Source organism: Anarrhichthys ocellatus, unplaced genomic scaffold, assembly GCF_004355925.1.
Source record: "Anarrhichthys ocellatus isolate YVR2014 unplaced genomic scaffold, GSC_Weel_1.0 scaffold3, whole genome shotgun sequence".
Taxonomy (NCBI): Eukaryota; Metazoa; Chordata; class Actinopteri; order Perciformes; family Anarhichadidae; genus Anarrhichthys; species Anarrhichthys ocellatus.
Window position 1 is genome coordinate 11,787,975 of NW_022280033.1, and position 18,214 is coordinate 11,806,188.

General features: G+C 40.1%; 1 protein-coding gene across 12 annotated transcripts in view; it reads left to right on the top strand.

Moving 5' to 3' along the window:
* Positions 1 to 969: 969 nt before the first annotated feature.
* The window catches only part of adgrb3 (adhesion G protein-coupled receptor B3), a 113,570-nt gene continuing 96,325 nt past the window's right edge, over positions 970 to 18,214 (top strand). For 8 of the 12 annotated variants that reach the window (XM_031877360.1, XM_031877394.1, XM_031877436.1 and 5 more), the window contains exons 1-2: positions 971 to 1,674; positions 3,153 to 3,921. In XM_031877360.1, the coding sequence (XP_031733220.1) occupies positions 3,168 to 3,921 (754 nt within the window). In that variant the 5' untranslated portion in view covers positions 971 to 1,674; positions 3,153 to 3,167. Of the gene's footprint in view, positions 1,675 to 3,152; positions 3,922 to 18,214 lie in introns of all 12 variants that reach the window. The other 4 variants (XM_031877402.1, XM_031877411.1, XM_031877418.1 and 1 more) reach the window with 3 other exon arrangements.

An 18,214-nucleotide genomic window follows, 5' to 3' on the forward strand; every position in this document is an offset into this window, starting at 1 on the left:
AGTGGAATAAAGAATTGCTTTTTGAACTTTTCAACATTAATACAAGTGTAAATATGCAAATAAACTACACATTCTTTTTTTAAATGCAGTTGAAGATTGTAGGCCTATCATTTTGAATCTGATGCTTTATTTGCACCTGATAAAAAAGACCCAACAAGACCCTCAGTCCATCTTGAATGAGAGGGCGATGTGATGAGCAGGCGACTCAGATGACCGTGGAACTCCCCCTCCCCTTGCCCATTAGAGGCCCATTCATATTCACTCCCAATTGAGAGTATTGCAGAGCCATTGATGCCGCATTGTCAGTGACCAACTGCTGCAGGCTGGAGTTTGTATTGGATTTCATTGACTGTTGATTGTTGAATCCCAGAATGTCTGTCAGAAGGCCAGGAGCATTTGAAAGAAGGAGAAAAAAAAAACATTCAAGCTGAAGCTGCATTTGAAAGTACTTTATTGATAAAAGGTTACGGATACATTTTATTCTTACCTTGATTCGGCTACACATGTAAGCATTCCCCTGAGAGCACACGGAGGAAAATGGCAGGTTTGAGCTGCACCTATGTCAAAACTACCTGGATTAACTTTCCAAAGAGAGGACAAGTTGCCCCATACGCATTAGTTCTTCCAGCAGTGTGAAGGCAGCCACCAGGAGGACGTGCAGCGAGCTTCTACACCACCAAGGAGTGAAGAAATCAAAACAACAGCGGCTGTCACCCATCAGGAGAGAAGGGTGAAAGAATGAACAAACACACCAGCGGGCTTTCAGGTCCCACTGATAGAGCGCCCGGGTTGAATTTATTATGCTCATGCACTCCCCTTTCCCCCTTAAAAAAAATTAAAAATAAAGTCCATAAAATATTCCCTTTTTGGAGAACGCAGCAGCAGCAAAGCGCGGCGTTGTCTGAGCACAACTGAGAGAGTCCAGTTCAGGGGGGAAACCCTTTTGACTCGAATCAAGGGGAGGCATACAAGAGAGGAGGGAGGGGAAAAAAAAGAAAAAAGGAAGGAGGAGGGCAGGGAAGAAAGTGTTGGTGGTGCCAGACGCAGCGGCAGAAAAGAAGCGTACGTACGTGCTTTATCTTAGCGGCTGAGTGTGTGACGTGATATTGCAGCCTGCTCCTGGAGCTCTGCGAGCACCGAGCAAAGCGCGTCTATTTCTCTCTCTCTGTTGTAACACACTAGCCCCCCAACATCTCACATCCACCCACTACGGATCTTTTTTTTTCTCCCTCTTTTGTTTTTTCCAGAGGAGGGGTTTTTGCGCGACTTGCTGGAGAAAACACATCGGTGGGAATAGAGACGTGGAGTCCGCCGAATTAATGCATGGTAAAAAACTGTAAGAATTGCCTCTCTTCTTCTCATCACTCCAAGAATTTCTTTCTCCCCGTCTCTCTCTCCCTCTCTCTCTCTCCCTCTGTCTGTCTCGGTGGCTGTCGTGTGTTGTTGCGCTTCGTTTTGATGGGAAAAACCCAGAAGAAGAAGAAGACGGGGGGGATATGAGCGGCCAGACCGGAGTGTAACGCATTTTATTTTTGATCCATTGAACCATCTTGTTGCGCCGGACTTCTACTGTCGGGAATGGGGAGTATTGATTCACTGGAAGGCTGCAGAAATAATTTATAAAGGATGTGGTCAAGTATGTTGGAAAAATAGCCACAGCTTCCGCAGTGTAAGGTAAGATTATTGCTATGATTATTATCATCGTCATCATTATTTCTATTAATCATATTATTATTGCATGGGGCTACTGAAGCTCTTTTTCACATGTCATCCCTCAGTTAAAGTTTAGCCTCCCCCTGTTTAGTATTTGCCCTGTCTATTCAACATGATGGCTTCAGAGCTTTCATCCGCTCACATTAGTCCAGGGTACTTAACAGCTGATTTTTTTTAAGAGCCGATCTCACTCTAAAGAGGCGAAAATCACTTTAGAGCGCCGAGCGTCGAACTGACACTGCATGAGATGTCGCCCGTGTCTCTATATTCACATGTCCTCCCGAGACGAAATAGCTCTTGGAAGCTCGGGCAATAAAATCCGCGTCTCTTGACGACAGATTTCTGGTCTCCAGAATACTGATTCTCGTGTTGGCCATGAATCTTGCGGAATCATATGGATTAATCGCGACTGAAAGCTTATTTCGCTAAACACTGCTGCCACAAGTCATTATGTAACTCATATGTTATCCTAATGTAGTGTGACGGGCAGCTTTTATCATTCAAAAAAAAAAGAAAAAAAAGAAGAAGAAGAAGTTAGAGACATAAGTGCAAATGTATCTATTCTCCGGTATCTATAGCCTACTTTGGCTTTCGACGCCCACACACACACACACACACACACACACACACACACACACACACACATGCATACAGTTTGAGACACATACACATGCACACTCTGCTGTGACACTGCTCACAGCTGCATTGCCTGTAGGATTAAAGCAATCAGGACATCGCATTGCATTCTCTCTCTCTCTCTCTCTCTCTCTCTCTCTCTTTCTCCCTCCCTCCCTCTCGCACGCACGCACGCAAACACACGTAGGCGCGCGACACAGAGAGAAAGAGAGACACACAAACACACACACACACACTGGCTCTTTATCAAATTGCATTGTCAAATATGTCAAGCCCTGAATTTCGGAGACATGCAGGTCGCGTATAGTGGACCGAAAGCGCGCAGAAGGAGAGAAGCCACGGTGACCAGGCGGACGCATGAAAGACATCTTCAGTCTGTGAATTTGTCTTCCCCTCATTATCTACGCGTCGTGTGAGGAAACAGGCTAAATCACGAAGCACACAGCTTGATTTGAAAAAAGATCCTGGTTACTGCGTAAAATGAGCAGTTGCATCTCACAGCTCGTGAGGACTGCACTGCCTTTGAAGACCCCTCTCGCTGTTCGTCTTCAGATATCAGATATTCTAAAACAGCTATATTTGCTTATCTCCAGGGATTTTGCCATACCAAATGCGACCCAATTAATAATATCTAAATGACTCATATTATTGCCCCCCCCCCCATCTCTATGGTAGGCTGTGATAAGAAATGTGTGAAGCACATCAATCGGCCTTGATGGATGCTCTCTATCATGTATGATTGATGTGCTTGTCCTCTGCTTTAAAAAAATCCTTTGTGTGACTCTCTCCATCTCTCCTTGCAGGCCAAATGACATAGGATGAAGGCTGTTCGAAACCTGTTGATTTATATATTTTCCACCTATCTTCTGGTTATGTTTGGATTAACTGGTGCCCAAGATTATTGGTGTTCCACTCTGGTCAAGGGGGTCATTTATGGATCATATTCGGTGACTGAAATGTTTCCTAAGAACTATACAAACTGTACATGGACGCTGGAGAATCCAGACCCTACCAAATACAGCATCTACCTGAAGCTATACAAGCGAGACTTGAGCTGCTCTGAATATTCCTTGCTTGCTTATCAGTTTGACCATTACTCACACGAAAAGATCAACGAGTTGCTTAAAGTCAACGAGTCTATAGTGTACCTGTGCGATTCGAAGAATGTCTATGTGTTTTTGCTGTATGACAAGAATTTCGTTCAACTACGGAGAGTTTTCCCTTACGATTACAACGGATTGACGCCACAGAAGCTGGATGAGGAGGAGAAGTCTAATGTGGAGTTTTTGGTGTTGAATAAGGCGAGCCCCAGCCAGTTTGGGTGTCAAGTGCTTTGTACGTGGCTGGAAAACTGCCTGAAGTTAGAGAAAGGGACAGTGGAGACATGCGGGATCGTGTACACGAAGTGCACATGTCCTCAGCATTTAGGCGATGGAGAATCAGAGAGCGTGCTCATGCTCAACAACGTGGTTTTACCTTTAAATCCACAAACAGAGGGTTGCTTGTCACCCCAACTACAAGCCGGGCAGATCTGCAATCTGAGTGCAGAAGTGAAACGGCCTCCTAAAGAAGGTGAGTATCCAGACGTCTTTCTCCTTTATGCTGAAATAGATGTAGAGTTAATGGACTACTGTATGCATAGATACGATAGTAATCATGTCAAACGTGCACGTCAATCATTCCCTTCTCTGCCCTTATTGCATGTTTGAAGTGTGATGGCCCATGAAACAAAGAGCACACATAGATATATAGACTGCAGTTGGCTCAGAAATATGTCAACTTCCAAGAACAAAGCTGCCAGAGGAGTTGGGTGTAGTAATGACCACAGCAGCACAAACCAAACCATCTACAGGGGTTCTTTATTTTGGTTGGACTAAATTCAAAATGCAACATTGCTGTGAATTTAAAATGGCTATTTTTTTCTGTCTACACATCAGAAGAGAGTTAAAATGGCTGCAAATCCAACGATATTTTTTTTGTGTGTCATACATTTATGTCAGTTGTCATCCTAACAAAGACCAACAGTGGCCAACGAACGCATCCTACGGTTTTTGTTGGCATTTACGTGACACGGCACGACGGATGCAGCAGCGTCAGTTTGAATCAAATTGCTCATGCAATGCAATATTTAAAACTCATGGATACGTTTAAAGAGTTTAGTGCTCAGTCAAAATCTGTAGCAACATAAAATGAAACTAATATTTAATACATTTTAATAATTCAAAATGATTTATAGAATAAAAGGGTTTTAGTATTTGCATGGGGATGCTACTTGTCCTGTGTTGCCATAGAGCAATGCACCATGTTTTCCCTGTATGTTGCACGTAACGTGCATTCATTACACACTCCTATACACATTCACAAGTAGACAGCTCAATGAACAGTCATTCGTAAATGGTAATGATAAGGTCGTAATGATTCTGTTCATTAGTGACACGGGGTAGCAAGGGGGAGTTTTTGTAGTTAATGCAATTGTGTAGCCTTCTAAATTACAAAGGGAGCCCTTCCTGACACATAGCTGCTTGCATTTGAACAGATAGCAGAGAAAAACCCCAGAGGAATATGCTGCATACTTCAGAGGTGAGGTGCGTTTACCGTCAGACATAAAGGAGGGGCATTCATCACAGCACACTGAGCCAAAAATAATGAGGCAACCTTTAGATTTTTTTTTTGGGGGGGGGAATGATAGCAGGAATGTTATGGAGCTATCTCCCTTGTGGCACTTATCAAAATAACAGTTGCTACAACAGCACCCTGGAGAACAGGTGGCAGTTTTTTTTTAACCAAGAAGAGCAGGTGAGCATTGGATTTGCAGTAGTTCAGCTGTTTGGTTGACTCCTGCTGACTGCTACATCACATGTTTTTAGACACATACTCACACAAGATCTTTTTTTCTAGAAATATCATACCTAGAGGCTACTACACCTAAGGTGTTTTTAACGCTTTTATAAGAGTTACTCTTGTACATTTCCACATGATTTATTAAGTGGCTAGCCTCCATCAAGTCGGATGATGAACTCATTCGGAGTATCGTTCATCCACCCTTTCCACTAGAGCCCTTAAGCAATAATGCATACACTTTTTGATTCAATCTACCATTACAACTCACCCTGCAGTCAAGTAACATCACAAAGTATGACTCAGCTGTGTGTTTCTGTTGGATATTTTCATCATTTAGTGAATATCGTGTTCACGTTACAATTTAGTAGGCAGCATTATGCTTATTTCCACAGAAAATGATCTGCTCCAAAATAACATTTGACATTTTTCTATCAGCATGTTAATAACGGCTTAAGAGCACAGCTTATTTATTTTTTTCCCCCTCTCAGAAGATTTTCCACAAGCTTCTATTTATAGGGTTGGTTGATGGGCGGTTTGAATAAATCCGTTTTCATCTGGATAACGTGGGAGATCACCACTGGGTTTAAAAGAGCACTGTGTCTCCTGTGGCATCGCGGTGACAGAGTGGGTGTTCCTGATGAGGAATAAAGCATTACAAACAGTCGACAAGGGCTCCATTTGATAAAATGGCCTGTCTTTGATCTTCTCAGTTCCTGGTAGAGGACGGCTTCAGAGCACATCAAAGAAAAGCAGGACTGGAGGTTGTATACTCCAGCCGTGCCATTGAAATGCCCCTCCAGTGTTTCACACACTGAGGATAACAACATTTTAAAGGTTAAAGCTCTTACTATTTAAGGTGATTATGCAGACAAAAGGAGAGACCTCATTCCTTGATATTGTGACATTTTGAAAACCACAGTGACAAAATGAAATCCTAAACAGATGTACTACTCGGATGACTCATTTATGCAGTTATATTTTTATCACATTCTCCCATTTCATGAATAAAAGTTGTAAAAGGAGGCAGCACAGTGGCGCAGTGGCACTCACAGCAAGACAGATTTAATTCTTTGTTATTTAGTTTTTCTTTGTGTTCTGTATTTGCGTGGGTTTTCTCCGCCAACATCCCACACATGTAAGTCAAGTGGGCTGGTGACTCTGAGCTGACTAAAGGTGAATGAGTGACTGTCTGTGTTAGCTCTAAGGGGGTGAATCATTCGGTCTCTCACAATTTCGATTCTTGGAGTCCCGGTTTTAGCATGTAAAGATACAGTCTCTGATTTGTTCCCAAATCCCAAAATGTCAGAAGATGGAGTTTTTTATCAATCTTCAGATTATGATAATTATTTCTGAGGAATGTTACTAAATGTTATGTGAGAGGAGCTCAAACAAAAGAAAAACGTTTATTTTGGCTGGCCGCAAGATAGACGTTCATAGATGTTCAAGTATGTACGGAACAACATTTTAAATAATGGATCTTTGGAAGTCGTGACTTGATTTATAATCATAGAAGATAAGAATCTAAATTTGTACATGAATCTATTTTTCCCCACTCTTAATAAACTCTTTGATGCCCGGTGATGTGCATCTGATTTTATTTAATTTTCCTTCCTATTTAAACGTCCTTGGTGCATGTATTTTGAAAAGATGAATCAAGAGGCATTCAGTTGTCGGATAGAAACTACCACCAGACATTTAAGAGTTCTCACCCAGATATCTTCCCCGTCCAATCCTGTGCAGATGCTGGTGTTTACATGTATGGGAGCTTCAAATCCTCAATTCACAATGCACCGTTCAAATCATCCACAAATTGCACTTGGCTCCAGGAAATAAACAACATCATGAGGCATTGTCTTGTTTTGTGGCTCAGCATGCTACTCTTTGTCTCAGTCTTTGTTTGGTTTGGTTGGAACTTGCCAGTTTTTAAGGATCAGGGTCAAGGAGTCTCATTGTTTGAGAGAGATGTGCTTTGTTGCATATCCTCTCAGGTGTTCACTGGTGATGAAGCCATTAACAGCGACGTTCATGTCCAGATTCCTCACTGTTATATGACATCTTTCCAGTCCACCTTTCTGTTCCCTAAAATATTGCCACTGAAAAGCCTATTTCAAATATTCTTTTAAAATAGGAAGGGTGATCTTTTATCATCAAACATTATTTTGATTCTGTCAGATATTTCAGTTCATGTAACTACGCCCATCTCTGCCCCCACTTCTCATTTCCGTGTTGTCATTGACTTATAGTGGGAAAAGATGATAAATGGGACAGTAACAGCAAAATGCGTTCTGGAGATAAGGGTTCATAATTCGCTTCAAACCCGATTACGCTACAAAGAACTGAATCTCATATGTGTGTAAAATATTCAAATAAATATTTTATGAGTCGGCAAAGTGGGCCTCTAAACTCATTGTTATCACAAGAAGTGGGTTAGAAATGACTATGACATCATCCGGTCCTCTGTTTGGTTTGAAAATTGTTCACTCTAGAAAACTGATTTGACTGTTGCAATATGCAATATGTTTTTATTTGACACGGGTAATTTAAGTCAACCACCTCTTAACTGACGAGAGGGAAAGTAATTGAACACGTCGCTGCGGCAAATACCAAAGGTTTTCATATTATATAACATATCCACTGCGAGACTAAATGCGGATGCATATTTGTGCAGTTGCAGATGCTTATTCGATCATTGCTGTTTCAGACGACACAGAGGCATGTGCCATGTGGAAAATGGCAATAGGATTTTATTGGCAAATGAAATGTGTGTGAAGCGTTCTAATGCACTGTCACCCGCCAAAGTCCTGAGCACTGCAGCAGCTCAGCCTAGCTGCCTCACATAGTGAGGCCTTTTATTCACTTTGGATCTCAGTCAAGTCACTCAGTAGTCACACTGCATTATGCTCACCCCCATTGTTCAGTACACTTGGAGGCCATTTTAGTTCCAATTCAGTGAAGGAGAAGGCTCAGCTCAACAGCACAGAATCTGTTTAATCTTAGACATGCATTAATTGTCTTTAGCTATAGTAAATATCTTAAATATCCCATGTCTCCATTCCCCCTGGGCTAGATGATTCCACCTATTAGCCTATTGTTAATATTGTTCTCATATTATGCTCTTCGATTTTAAGATAAAGAATTTTCTGCCTGGTTTTATAGCTACGTCTGTATTCATTCATCTGTATTCAACCTCCCGAGGCAGCTGCATTGAGATGGAAATGCTAAAGAAAGTTGTTAAGGAATGAAAGGTCAAAGCAAAAAGCATGATCGACCGCAGGAACCTGAGAATTAGCACGAGGGCCAGCCTTTGTCCATTAACTGCATATTAATGTTTTGTCAAAGAAAAAAAGAGGACAGTGCAGAGTGTGGAATGATGAAGCTTTGGGTCGATTCCAGTCAGTTTTGTGAAACATACACAAAACTGCTTAAATTAGGTCAAACACTACACCACGATCTGCAAGACTGTGATTCTTTGGAAAAGACAACGGAGTCTAGAAGTGAGTTAGCAGTTCTTTTCTCTGTGTGGCTCAAAAACATACATGTATAAACGGTATATTCTTGGCCCAAGTCACTGTTTCTGGGTATAAAAATTCATGAGGCTCTGAGGTGACTCCTAAGTCATTTTACACAGCAATATAAAACCACAAAAACTGTTGCCATGTTTAAAGTCCTGCTCAAATCACTCACAATCCCACATATGGATGCAAATGGGCTCTTTGGAACCACAAAAGTCTACGTTTTCTTAACCATTACAAATTTATGATACAATACACTATAGGGTCCACCACATGTGGCTTGGCATGGTTTTTATTTTGCACGGCAAGTTAAAGGATTAAAAAGATAAAAACGAATAGTTGTAAGGTTATGTATAATAGCAAGAAGCACTTTCTGATAATTGCTTTATTAAAGGGCCCTGAAAACCTCTTTTCCCAAATTGCCTATTACAACAAGAGATGGGGTCCAACATGAACAATAAAATGATCTGCGAGATTTCAATTAGTTTTGGGCTCAGTCAGAAAAAAGGCTGGTGTTACGTATTTCTGTGTACCAATCACAGTTAAGCAACATTTAAATAAAAATCTGATTATTGGGTGGTCTTTTATGGATGTTGTCTGACTGTCAATCATATATTGTCAATCCACAGCAGGCTTTAAATAGCAAATAATATAATGTACAGTTTAGCAATGGACAGATGACTAAAATATATAGGAAGTGGACGTAGTCACCATGATGCCACCCATTGGTTTGTGGACTGACTTTTTGAAGCCTCAAGTTCGGTATTTTGCAGTCACCATCTTGTTTTTTTGCAACCAGAAGTGACACAAGACGGTGGAGCTCAGCCGCAGCCGAACGCTGTATGCCGTCTCTATCATGCTGCATTAATGAAGACTTGAAACCAGTGACCGAGAACATAAACTCATGTTTACAATGTTTACCTAAATCTAGTGAGAAGAAGGGTCCTTTTCTCGTAGATTTTTTTACAATCAGATTCCATTTTGCAACCAGAGGAGTCGCCCCCTCATGGCTATTAGAAAGAATGCAAGTTTAAGGAACTTCCGCATAGGCTTCACTTTTCAGAACCGGAGGTTGCTGCCTGTCCTAAAACTGAAAATAAAATAGTGGTATTTTGTTCAATTTCAGTTTTTTTTTTGTTCTAATTCTAGTTAATATTGATAATCATCAATCCTGACTATTTTGATATGTTCCTTATTTCTAACTAGAGCTACTGTACATCTGATGCTCATTGTAAGACCAGCCTTGATGCTACCAATGATAGCCTGGCTGTGGGGCGGATGCAAATCAGCTGTGAACGCTGTGGTTCATTTGACATGGATTTGTGATCTTTGTCTGGAGGCCCTGTTTCAGCAGCACGGCAATTGGAAGTCAGAGTGATAACTCTCCACTATAGGCAGACTGTGTAATGCAAACTGCCTCAGGGTAAATTAAAGTCATGTGTGGCCACAGCTGAACTGCTCAAAGGATGCCTGGAATAAAACCTGAAACACAATCTTAAAAAGTGTGGAAATGATTTATGGATTTCAGACATCTAGAAAGCATTACACTGTAAGATTATTGGTGGCTACATACATAAAATGACTTAATTAATACATTTTAAGTTAAAATGTCACTCAAATGACGGAACTATAAGTCATCTTTTCTGTTACTGCCCCAAGCTCAAGAGTTTTTTTGGATGACATTTTTCATTTGTACAGCGTACATACACAGCAGACAGCTCATCCCTGACTAGTCTCCCATAGACAGTCCTATCTCCACGGCGGTGTGTCAGCGCTAGAGAAAGGTATGGCTCCACACATCATCATTGTGGTTGAGGGGAAAAGATGCTCTGGCTTGTTTATATTTCTTTAAACCAATCCCAATCGCTGCGGTAAGCAGAGGATGCAGCGACAGTGACCTTTCAAAATAGATATCTCCCTTTCCGCTATCTGCGCGGAATGCCATGTGAAATGCGTGGCCAATGGCAGGCTTATACCCTCAGTTTACATCCAGTGCGTTAGACTAATCCCTGACAGTCTCTCTGTGATTTGGGGTTACTCCAACTACTCTTGGACTCTTCCTCCAGCATTACAACAAGCCCTCATATTTGGTATGGTTATAGCAAAAAGGGTAATCATGTGGGAATGGAAATCAGTTTCAGTTCCTTGCCTTAAAAAATTACAAAATTACATGGTTTCTTGTAATTTGGTATACTATGTCCAAAGCTCAAAGTTTCTTAAAATCTGGAGATACTGTATTTAACATATAAGGAGGGAGGAGTGTCAACCTAGGAACCAAGTCTTTTGAACTGCATTGTACTGTAGTATATTGGATGGTGGTTTGATCTGCAGGGATTCCAGTTTCCTAGCCTTCATCTTGGGCCTTCTGCGACCTGACTTGGGCTTGGTTCCATGGATTCTATTTCCAATCATCATTTAAATTGTGGACATTTCAGTCATCTTATGGATGGCATGCATATGTTCACTATATTTTGTGTAAAATAGAATAATATCTATATGCTGCTATATTAATACTCCCAATCGCATAAACTGCACCTTTAAGCATAGAACTTGATTAAATACAATCTGGCACTGACTATTGCATATCAGAGCAAAATACCTGCAAATTGCCCAGAAAGGCTCAAACCTACATTTCTTGATTTAGTGCCTCAACCCAGAGCCCATCTCCATCACTTGTTTAGTGTCATAGAGGGGACAAGTCGGACCTTTTTAACTTTACAGCCGACAATAAATAGGCTGCAATTGTAATAAAATGTGTGAGCAGCAGTTTTCTCCCATAATAATGTCATATTACATCAGGAATCATAATCAGAGTAATGGGGTACATAATGAAGTATCTAATTCTCTGATGTGAGGCAGCCACACCTCTTGTCCTCAAAACGGTAGCGCGTCACCGCTATAGTCCAGCAAGCAATGAGGAAACGTGCATATCTGATTTAATAGCGTGCGTATTCCACCTGAATGCATTTATGTTGTTAAGAATTCTAAACAGTGGTAGATTTGTGTGCCTGTATATCCACGCTGCACCAGCTCCCACAGCTACTCATAAATTCTTGTTGAAATGACTGCTTACCACTCAAGCTCTTATTCAACTCCTTCAGCTTTTTTCCATTAAATACAAAGAGCACAACCCAACAAATCTAAACCACTACCGCATTGTAGACAGGGAAAGTGTTGAATCGAGGCTGGTTTGTTACACTGTTTAAAATGTTTGACATTACAAAATAAAGAAAAATGTTAGTAAGTCAGTATCTTATCTTCTTAATCTGTTGTGCTTATGCATCTATCAATTAACAGAAATATCGTCCCCTTTTTAAAAATCTGATATTTACACATAGCATGTCGTCTTGTGGGATCATGGCAATGCACGTGACTGTTTTGTGTAATAAATTATTTTCAATGAATAAGTCTTAGATAAAGCACTTTATCTTAAAAGACCATCTTGTTTTTCTACTGCAGAGAACTTATTCTACGTCTCTTCATGTAGCGCAGTGGTGCTGCATCTATTTTCCCGTAGTGTGTGCATGGCTGAAGCTGACGCTGTCCTTTGTCAACGGCTGCATACAGTATGCTACGGTGCTGTTTCATCACCACAACAGCAATGCATACTTATCATCAAACATTTCCATTTGTAATCGCATGTCTGGCTTTGACATCTAAGCATCCAGTCTCTATTTTGAAATTTATGAGTTAAAGATAAGTGGACCTTATAAATCAAAGGAACAACCACTGTTGTGCTCTTGTTTCCTTTGACTTCAAAAAGGTTTCTATATGAATGCAAACAAAAAGTAATGAGTCTCTGTAGATGAAGAAGAGTGTCTCATGTTCTTATTATACAAATTAGATTTGTTCACTGCCATCATATGCATAATTCAGTAGTAACCATCATTTCTGATTTCCTGCCATAAAAAAAGGGAATTATTTCTGCAGTCTCATTCAGGAGACAAGAGGGAAGACTGTGAACTTGTTTCCAACTACAACCGAGTGTGAAATGAAGGTTTGGTATCTTTGCTTCACAGCAGAAAGGAACAGTTCAGTTCATTGTAAAGAACAAAATTGAACAATTACAATAGTGATTCTCATGTGACAAATCCATTTAGAAAGCAAAATGATTCAGAGTGGGCCTCAGCAACCATTCTATTCATCTTTCTAAGAAAACACGAACAACATTCACGAGTCTGATACAGCTTTGCTTTACACTTGTAAAGGCGAGTGTTTGAAGCTCGTAGGGTGGATAAACACTGTCAGATGTCATGAATGTTTCTTATCATTTCTTTTTAAAATAGGCTTAGAAAATTATATTTAAACTTTTGTGTGGGCCGGCTTAATGTGGTAAATTTGATAAAGCCCTTGGTGTGCCTTGCCAGAGACGTTAATGTAAATGATGCACTGCCTTCAGCCTCTCAGTAGCATGTTCCTGTATTTCAACCCAGTTAGTTTTGGCCTGTCACTGGATGGCTATTTCAGCCCACAGAGGAGAGGCATTTGCATAAACATCCACCCACAAAACCTGGCAAATGAGTCTGTCACTCAAAGACACTGTCTATGTGGTACAGTGGAGGCAAAATACTTTTTTCTCAAGGGGTTAGTGTAGCTACTTTCCCTGCCGGTCCCTGTGCCGAGTATGGCAAGTGTCTTCGTGTAGCTGTAATGGATGCTGCCTTTAAACTTACATGGTAAACTATGATCTAGGGCAGCATACACAATCACATAATCATCGTCGCATTACAGCACCATGTAATATGTACACATTCCCCAGGGACTTGAGAAGACATAATTATTATATCAATCAAGAACTGATAGCATAGAAGCTACATACACTGAAGTAGTAGATTTATAAATATAAGATCTATTAAACTTTAAGTGCTGACAACAGCTTTTTGAAGCATTTACTGAGGAGTGCAGTTTTATTATCAAGGGCATGAGTTAAAGGTGACTAGTCCAGAATTTGTCATGACCATGAAAATCCAAATTGTCATTGGCAGTGTTTCTTCTTGTATTTGCTTAAAACTCCAAACAGAACGCAGTAGAAAGATTACATTTAAAGTAATGAGGATAAAAAGAAAAATCATGAACTTCCTTTAAAACCAAGCATTCACATTGATGCAAAAACAGTATAACTGAAAACTAGAAAAGTGCAGTGAGTAGAGTGCAGAACTCCTCCAGATGTGTCTGCAATAAACTCTGTTTTAATGTTTGATTGAATGAATTATATACAAAATTGCAATCCGTCTAGACCGCAAGCATATCAGACAAGTTTTTCAGGCATGTCTCACACAACAGATGCGCTCTTGCCCTCTGTTGTAGTCAGCGCTCGGTTCAGTTTGTCATTTGCTAGGCAATAGATATACATTCATACTTATGTACAAACAAGCAATTGTCTTACTTAGGTGTGCAAATCAAGAGAGGAACAATTCGTAATATATGCATACATGCAGCCCTTACCGGCAGGTTTAGAGCAATGAGGAGTCCGCAGTCAAAGTCAGTATAAAAAAAGCCAATAAAAAATGTTTTCAAATAGTGTAAATCACAGCAACCATGAGAGGTCCTTTAGAATAAAGTCATACATAATCCCTTGGTGGAGATAACAATTGGAGAAGTTCTTTAGATGTGAAATAGTAAATAAAGCAATAATAATAACAACATAATGTACTAAGGGACAAACAAGCTAGTCAAACTTGTACATTTTAGTCAAAATGTTGTCAAAATTACCAATGCAGAATTTTGAAGGAAGGGTCTTTCAAATGGCAGAACTAATGCTTTACAGATGCATGGTGGGATATTTCAGCCATGGCTATCACTATCTAACAGCTGACATTTTGTAAATCTTTCCATGGAGCATTGTGGATATTCAGCTCCTCTCACTGTTAGGAGAAGTGTTATGTAACATAGAATGAGATTCAGAAATTATCACTCTGCTACACTCTTGCGCCAGATTGTCAGCTTGTCTACAGCTCTCTGTCCACTTCACAGACAGAAATGATAAAGTGTGACATGCAATACTGATGACAGGTGTTATTTTAATAATTTGTAAAACAGTGGAATCATAATTATATGGCACTCAAATTATTTCCAAATCCATGTAACTCCATGAACATTTGAGGATGGATGTTGTTCTGTCTTCTCAATGATATCTGGCAAATCCAGATTGGAGTCAGATGATTTCATCAAGTCTGGCCACATGGGACCCCATAAATCAGATTTCAACCACATTGACCAGATTTGAGAATAATTTCTCTACATGGTGTGTGTCAGTGTGCCTGTTTGAGTCAGTATTTCAAACTGTCCTTTGGACCACTGACAACCAGCACCCAATACTGATGTCACATTGACAGCATGGTTAGCCTGCCAATGTTGCTGCACATCTTAAACTCATCTGTCACTGTTGCTGTCTGGTGTGGTGGCAGGGTTTTGCACCTCAACTAGATATTGCTATGGCAATAAGAGAGACAGTCTATCTCGATTCCTCATCTGGCTTGCTGCATGCTGGTCTGACTCTGGTCTGCCACCAACACATCTTCTAAGCCCTTAATATAGCAACCAGCGCAGATGGGTTAACGATGCCCGAACATACAATTCCTAATCAATCACTGACAAATAGCAGTGTGGACAGCTAGTTCTGAAATTGGATTTAAGACACAAATGTGATTTTCTAGCTGTCTGGATATTGTCTGTCGAATAGCTTGCATCCGCTGTCTTTGCTATTGCTGTAAATGCATACTATCTCATCTATGGAGACTGTTGTTAAGGCCAACCGATATCATGATGCCCCCATCCCATTTGTTAAGGTTTGGTCATGTTTAGGCAACTAAGAGTCCTTGATTAAGGGAAGATTGCTAGCAGCGGTACTTGGAATGTTAACGTCAGCTCGCTAACAAGGGCAATTGTAACATACTGATGTTTAGCAGGTAATATTAACGAGGCCACCATCTTAGCGGAGCATGCTAACATTTGCCAATCATCACTAAAAAATGAGGCTGGTTGAAATACCATTGCAGTATCAACAAAAGTATATGGCATATTACTATTTTAACCTGATAATGGTGCTTAATGAAAAGTCAAGGGAATCCCAAAATGTATTGGAAATATATCCTCTAGGGCCCATGAATATCTGTAGCAAATGCAACAGCAATCTATCTGCTAGTTTTTCACTCAAACCAAAAATGTTGACTTCCCCATAGTTGGTAGGATTCATCCTCTGGGAACCACAAATGTCCGTACGAAATTCCATGGCAATCCATCCACTAGTCATATGTTTATAATATTTCATCCAGGACAAAAGCGGTGGACCGACTAAAAAAGTTGTGGTCAAAGTTTTGGCAGTGAAAACTACTTGTTTAAGGATGGGAAAAGACTGGCATTGTGGTTAAGGGGAAATGTCGTGCTTTGCTCTATTATAAGAAAGTCTCATTACACATTGCTAATTTTCACTGCCAGAACAAACGACCCATGCTGTCATTTTCCCAGAGACAGTCTCTTTGTTTTCCAGCATTAATTTAGCAGCAACCTACAAAGTTCTCACTCAAATGAAGAACCACTATTTCTGTCATTTATTGTAGAGAATTTAATTGCTTTATATGGCTATACAGCTGCTGTTACCTTAAATAATCCTTAATAGTTCATTTGCTCTGGATCTCCTGGAATTCTAATTTGCAGCATCAGTGTGAGATCTCTAAACACAGAAAGATGAGCAAATCACACTCCACCAAATGAGTGAAAGTCTGCTGCGGGAGTCTTATCCATACAGCCAATACAGAAGGCATATCAGATGGTTAGATGCTCTCTGCAGTATTGTATAAAAGAGAAAGTGCTTCAGAGTACAGGAGCCATAATGAAATGTGACAGATAAATCAGAAGCACTTGGGAGATGGCTTACTAAATCAATACTGTATCACCAGAGCTAGCCTAAACTTCCTAGACCTGCTCTCTTTTAGGAGAGCCTCCAGTGAAAGCAATTGGGATGTTTTTATCCTCTGACATTGCTGTTTGTAACTCTAGTTTTTGTACACAAAACAGACTACAGTATATTTGAAAAATAAAAAGCAAATATGCAGATGAGTCTGTGAGAAAGCACATCACTCTCTTGTCATCTGCGATCACCTAATTACTTGTCAGGAAGTCTACGACAGCACAGGTTTCTGAGAATTACAAACGGCACACTCGCTGTGTAATCTCAAGCATTTAAATATAAATCGAAGACAATTTCTACCTGCTGCTATTTAATTCTTAAATAGTAACAAAACACCAGCTAGATAATCCTTCGTTGTTCCTTTTGGTTAGTGGCTTTCAGCAAAGTGAGAACATACTTTGCTGCAATGATGTAAAAGTGTCCTCGGGGTGCGTTCAGTACATTGCGGCATCACTGTGAGCGGCGGTTATGGCTGCAACAGAGCATTCCTCTGAAAAACCCCCGATGAAACAGTGATTTTCCACTTTGTGTAAAGTTATGCCTCGTAAAAATGTGGAAGAGCTCTATCGTAACTGTGTTTTATAGTATAAAAGATGCAAATAGAAAGGTAAATAAGTAAATCACCTGGTAAACCTGAGTATAGTATGATCTTGCCCTGTAACACTCTGGATTAAAGCTCCCATGGCTGAGTTCATCTGTTATTATAGTCTTATATACAGTATATCAACCTATGATTGGATTATGCAAGAGGTCAACCAAGCATATAGTGAACCGGTATCGGCATTTCCTCCTCCTTCCCTCTCTGGGCGCGAGGCAAAGTGTTCATTACTGGTAACTGTGGCCCTGCTCTGGCCTTAGTAACCAAGCTCCATGTAATCTTTGCACTTTCTGGTTATTTGAATTTCAAGTATGAAATCTCGCAAAGCTGACATATAAGGAGCAGCAGAAATAGCAAATGTTCTGCAAATGTCATTCCTTTTATGTAAACTACAAGAAAACGCATGGTGTTAGACAAGGTTGGCTTTAGTTAAATCGCAGTATAATTCAAAATTCAAATCCATGTCAATTGAACGTGAACAAATGCAAATAAGGCATTCGAAGGGATAAAGAATTAATGGCACATTAACTAGCATTACTATTTAATATTAGAAACATTCTACTGCATGGTATACTTCATAGACTCATCATTGCATTGTATCTCAGCAGCTACATACATTATCATTATGTGGCATTAACTGTTCGCTACAAGTAGTCAGAACTAGTTTGCTGCTGTAGTCAGTACAATTGTAGTGCTCATTATACTCTCTTTGTGATCTTTAATTTGTTTGTGGTTAATCTGGCCTCCATTTGATTAAGTCTTGACAATATCAAAGCATCATTTTCGTTTACATTTTACACAGACTAGCTTGGATTATCTTCTATTTTTTTGTCCTTCTGGGTAGTTTCTGCCACTCTCAGTGTGATGTAAATCAAATATGGCCGCCTTATAAATGACGTGTTCACTTCTGTTATCTGTTTGGTCTTTGATTTGTTGCATTCAAAGACACCTTTGTTTCCCAAGGAAACATTAATACACACACTATGTGTGAAGCAGTTTTACAAT